This window comes from Clytia hemisphaerica, unplaced genomic scaffold, assembly GCF_902728285.1.
Source record: "Clytia hemisphaerica strain Z4C2 unplaced genomic scaffold, Clytia hemisphaerica genome assembly, whole genome shotgun sequence".
Classification (NCBI taxonomy): Eukaryota; Metazoa; Cnidaria; class Hydrozoa; order Leptothecata; family Clytiidae; genus Clytia; species Clytia hemisphaerica.
In genome coordinates this window covers 13,108-18,963 of record NW_027103766.1, presented here as the reverse complement: position 1 = coordinate 18,963, position 5,856 = coordinate 13,108, and the positions used below count along the sequence as shown (strand labels likewise).

General features: G+C 35.4%; 1 protein-coding gene across 1 annotated transcript; it reads left to right on the top strand.

The window, feature by feature from the left end:
• Positions 1-3,201: 3,201 nt before the first annotated feature.
• LOC136805695 (uncharacterized) lies at positions 3,202-5,111 on the top strand (the record flags this gene model as incomplete). The annotated part of the gene is given in 2 exon segments (XM_067062233.1): positions 3,202-3,868; positions 4,087-5,111. Coding segments are annotated over 2 exon segments (1,692 nt in total), but the record flags the coding sequence as incomplete, so codon positions are not given.
• Between the last annotated feature and the right edge of the window lie 745 nt (positions 5,112-5,856).

Genomic DNA, 5,856 nt, shown 5'->3' with positions numbered 1-5,856 from the left:
TTAGGTTTGATTAAGCTTTATAATCAAACTTTAAGCGTTCGATGGAGTTTGATTGTTCGATTGGTTTGACAAGTTCGATTGATAAACGGGTCTTGGGAGGAAGGTGAAAGCAAGTGAATACATGCATGGAGATAAGGAGTGCAAAGAAAGTAGGATATACTTAAGGCGTACAAGCTTCTCTGCAAGCAGAAACTTTTGCGAGGACAAAAAATTGCAAAATTCACGACATTTACTTTCGCGTATTATACGGAAAAATATTTTTCGCGAGCATAAACTTTTGTGAATTAAGACGTAAAATAGAAAGTTTTCACATGAAAAATGGCTTAGAGGGATAAATACTTCTCGGCCCTTGGGTTGGTGGCTTGAAACATTTGTCCTTTGCTTGATTTATTAGTCTTTTAGCAGGCTAAAAAGTGCCATCATAAAAGTTACATTTTATTCAAAGTTTGAAGTTTTAATGATTTTCTATTTTGTCGAGAATTTTTCGGGAGCATAAACTTTCATGAATAGGCCTTTTCGCCTTTCCATCCACCATCTAGAATTGTATGCAAAAATACAGGAACGAAAAAGCCGTGGTTGGATTTAGTTGGAAAGTATGCAAAACATATCTGAACATATGCAAGTTTACACAAAAATTAAAAAGACAACAAAGCATCTTATAAATAAATATTATAATCATTAGAACAATAAAAGATAGAATTTCTTAATCCAAAAAGAAATATTTACAGAACAACAGAAGCCTTTTAGAAATTTGGTCTTAAAGACAAAGCATATTATGTTGCACTCAAGCACTTAAGCCAAAGTCCCGCAAAGGCAGGACAAAAATCAGTTTTTTAAAGTTTGGAAAAAAACGCCACATAGAAGATCTTTCAAATTCAGTATGTGAATAGAGCAGTAAAAAAATACAACTTTTCTATTCTTCCTTTTTTTTGCAAAAGTTCTAGGAATGAAAATAAGGGGATAATGATAATTGAATACTATCCATTGATGACCCGTGGCACTATCGTAAAGCTAAAATTGCTTTGCGTACTCTTCGCTTGAGAAAATGATTAACAGATTGAAGTTTTTCACCTGCGCAGGAGTTCGCGGAGCGTTCTCGGCTCAATCCTCGGACCGCGGTAAAAATGGTAGACTGAGCTGACAGATCATTTCGATGGAAGTTGTTGGAATGTTTACAAGGCTCTTGACAGAAAATCATTTGTTTTATTGTCAATGATGACAGTGCGGTTATTAATTTTGTTAGATCTAACAAATTGATGTTTGTAAGTGCACTTTATAGTTTTAATAGACCTTTTCGCCTTTCCATCCGCCATCTTGAATTGTATGCAAAAATAGAGGAAGGAAAAAGCTGTGGTTGGATTTAGTTGGAAAAATATGCAAAACATATGCAAGTTTACACAAAGATTAAAAAGACAATAAGTCCAGGGTAAGTGTGCAAAAATAATGCTTGATTGTGCGTTTTTGTCTAGAAAGCACCAAATTTGGTACAGAGGTACCTTAGGGGGCAAGGATCATTTTGAGACTCTGACCCACCTCCAGAACACGTGTCTGTGTATTTTACAGACCAGAATGGCCCTAGGGTAAAAAAAATTTTCACCCCTTCAAAACATGTCATATTATATATCGTTGGAAAGCATTTTTGATACTGATTCTAAAAAACATCACAACATATATCTGAAAAAGGACTGGGAACGAGTTTTGCATCAAGGAAGTAATTTACTGACCAGAAAGGCTGCCAAGCGAAAAAAAAAATTTCCGCTTCAAAATATGTCATATTATATATCGATGGAAAGTATTTTTGATACTGATTCTAAAAAACATCACAACATATATCCGAAAAAGGACTGGGAACGAGTTTCGCCTCAAAGAAGTAATTTACTGACCAGAAAGGCTGCCAAGCGAAAAAAAAAGATTTCCTCTTCAATATGTCATATCATGCTGGAAAGCTTTTTTGATCGAAAATTCTAATTTAGTAAATGAATCTATTATCTGTTTTTGTATTTGCTATTTAATTGGGTTTAGCGTTTATATTTCCCTTTTTCAGCTAAAATATGAAATAAGAATATTTTTCTAAGTGAGTGGTTTGGATGTAGAATATATACATATGCGTTTGTGTGTGTTCAAATTTTTGAATGTTGTCATTAATTATAATTCACATATTATACATTTTGTCTTTTAGTGTAAAAGTGAATAGTATGTAACAGAAAAATGACTAAGAGAGTGCCAGAAGGCACTATTGATTGGAAGTTGTGTATATTGTGTCAAAATGATCAGTCAAAAGAAAAACTTTCATGTCCAGCAGCAATGGAAAGAAAGAATCACGATCCTGGTAAAGCGTATAATGACATTTTAACCAATTTGCACAGATTTGCTGAACTTAGAAGCTTACCTTTTGAAAAAGTGTACCTTTCGGACGACCAATTTAACAAACCTAGCATTTTCATTGAACAGAAAGCCAAATTTCATCGAACATGCTCATTAAAGATAAACTATCTAAAGCTTGAAAGACTTGAAAAATCTATTGAGAAAGCACAGGCTGAAGGTCAGTATGAGGTAGAAGAACAAACTGACACCCAATCAGAACGTAGGAGAAGTGACAGAATCAATAGGCCAGAGGTACCAGAGGAGGAAAAAAAAACGATTGTGCTTTTTTTGTCAAGAAGAACACGGAAAGCTTCATGAAGCAACCACCTTCAAACTGCATTATAGAGTGCTGAATACTGCGAGACTGTTGAATGAAGTAGAGATTATAAACAAATTGACTGAACGGGACATGATGGCTAGGGAAGCTCTTTATCACTCTGAGTGTCTTGTAAGATTTTTATGATAAAGGAAAGGAAGTTGAAAACAGTAAGAATAGTGAAATCGATGTCGAGACTCAAATATCTTGTACCGCTTTTGTTGAGTTTACAAACTACATGTTTGATTGTGTTGAAGACGATAAAAACAAAGTTTTTAAACTTGATGATTTGATAAAGCTGTACGAGAAACGGATATCAGATCTGGGTGGAAGTGTGACTGGGAGAACTTACTCGACAAGATTCAAAAACAAACTTTTGTCACATTTTGAAAACCTTGAATCTAAAAAAGAAGGAAGGCATGTTTACCTAGTGTTTGATGATGAGCTTGGATCTGTTTTGAAAACAGTCTTTGAAACTTCCCTAGACGATGATGCCAATACTTTAGCAAAAGCTGCACATATTCTTATCCTGTTTTGAAGATATTGGTAATCCATTCCTTGAAGAAACACAAGATCTAATCGCCTTAGACACAAAAGATGTTGCTGAGGAGGTAGCCATCATAAACCTCAACAAAGCAGAGATGGTAGGAAAAGAAATGTTCGATGTTTTCGTGAAGGATCATATCAAGGGGAAGGACAAAAGTATATTTGACACAATCTCAAAGAACAAGCTAGCCATTTTCAACCAACCAAAGCAGAGAAGTATAAGCAACAAAGATGAATTAACAACACTCAAGAAAAGTTGCCACCTATTTTCCCAGTTGTACATTGCGTGTCAAGTCCGAGATAGCAACTTGGACGAGTTTTTTGCCCATGAGAACACAGCTTTTGCACCATCGCTATCAAAGAACGGAAATTTAAGATCTGGAAATAAAGCTGATTTAACGACATGTTTGCGTAAAGTGGTGACGGAAACTGGTCCACAAAAAGTTGATACTGATTGCCTCATCCTTGATGGTGCAGCTATTGTTAACATCTTGAAACCGACTAGAGCTTCGACATTTCACGAATACTCCAAAGAATTCACACAGTTCGTCAAAAATCAAATCACTAGCGTCAATCGTCTCGATATTGTTTGGGACGTCTACATCGAGAAATCACTAAAACTTTCCGCCAGAACAAAGAGAGGTTTGTAACAATCTTTTACATTTTGGAGATATTTTATTTCTACTTTAACTAGCAAGTAAACATTAATGGATTGCTCTGTTTTATTACACCTCGAATTTCTTAAAAACTTTCTTACGCTTTCAAATTTCTTAAAATCTTAATAATTTTGCGAAACACTGTGTAATGTTTGTTTTTTAATATTTGAAGAGAAATATATGAAATAATTTTGCGCTTTTTAGGTAAAGGAACTCGGAGAAAGGTGTTAGAAGATACACGAATCCCTGGAAATTGGCAATCATTCTTACGAGTGGACAAAAACAAAGAGGAGCTTTTCAGATTTTTGGCTCGCGAATCGATCAAAATTTCCACAAGGAAAGCGATAATCAGCAGTATTGACGATTCTGCAATTTCCAACCACCACGATTGTTCTTTTCTCTCCGTTTGCAACCACGAAGAAGCCGATACCAGAATGTTTCTTCACGCTAAAGATGCGAGTAATTCAGGAATCAAGAAAATTTGTATCCGAACCGTTGATACCGATGTGGTTACAATCGCTGTTGGAATGTTTTCACAACTTGGCATATCGGAGCTGTGGATATCTTTCGGTGTCGGTAAGAATCACCACATGATACCAATCCACTCAATTTGTAAAAGTCTTGGTGATGTCAAAAGTAGATGCCTCCCACTTTTCCATGCTCTTACGGGCTGTGATCAAGTCTCGTTTTTCAGTGGTAGAGGTAAAAAGAATGCTTGGAATACATGGCAAAAGTTCGATGATTTGACAACGTGTCTTCTATCACTTATTGGAAAACCATCGATCCAAGTTGTTGAATCATCCTTTCCAACAATCGAAAGGTTTATCGTCCTTCTTTACGATCGAACGAGTCAAGATACGGAGGTCAATGTCTTGAGAAAACACCTGTTTGCAATCAAAGGTCGGTCGTTAGAATGTATTCCACCAACACAAGATGCTCTTTTCGAACAGGTCAAACGCATGGTATATCAAGGTGGCTACTGCTGGGGTCAATCGATTGTGCCAGTGCAAGATCTTCCAAAGCCTGAAAACTGGGGCTGGAATGATAATGGTAACAAATATGATGTTAAATGGACAACTTTGCCTGAAGCCTCAAAGATCTGTAAAGAGCTTGTAAAATGTGGTTGTAATAATAAAGAGAAAGGATGCAAAGGTAGATGCAAATGTAAAAAGGCTAACCTAAAATGTACAGAACTTTGTAAATGTGGTGGAGACTGTGGTGATCGTTGATGATATCGAAAACTTGAACAACCTTTTGCTTGTTTTTGATATAACATACATGCAAATATATTTTATCAACTCTTTTTTTCGTGACACATATAGTTAATAATATATTTTATCGACTAGTTTATTTCGTTTTATATTCAGTGAATCTTTTTAATTAGATATAAATTCATTTCAAAAAGCTCGTTCTTAGCTCATCTTGCTGTGCTGTGACAATCGCTGTTGAGTTCTTGAGTTTATTTTGGCTATTGAGCCGATGTAATTTTGGTCTGTAAACTACTTCTTTGTGCAAAGACTCGTTCCTAGCCCATTTTCAGATATGTTTTTTGATAGTATTAACAGAAATGCTTTTCAACGATGTATAATACGACATGTTTTGAAAGAAAAAGTGTTTTTTCACTGGGCAGACATTCTGGTCTGCAAATTACTTCTTTGAGGCAAAACTTGTTCCCAGTCCTTTTTCGAATATATGTTGTGATATTTTTTAGAATCAGTATCGAAAATGCTTTCCATCGATATATAATATGACATATTTTGAAGCGGAAATTTTTTTTTTCGCTTGGCAGCCTTTCTGGTCAGTAAATTACTTCCTTGATGCAAAACTCGTTCCCAGTCCTTTTTCGGATATATGTTGTGATGTTTTTTAGAATCAGTATCAAAAATGCTTTCCAACGATATATAATATGACATGTTTTGAAGGGGTGAAAAATTTTTTTACCCTAGGGCCATTCTGGTCTGTAAAATACACAGA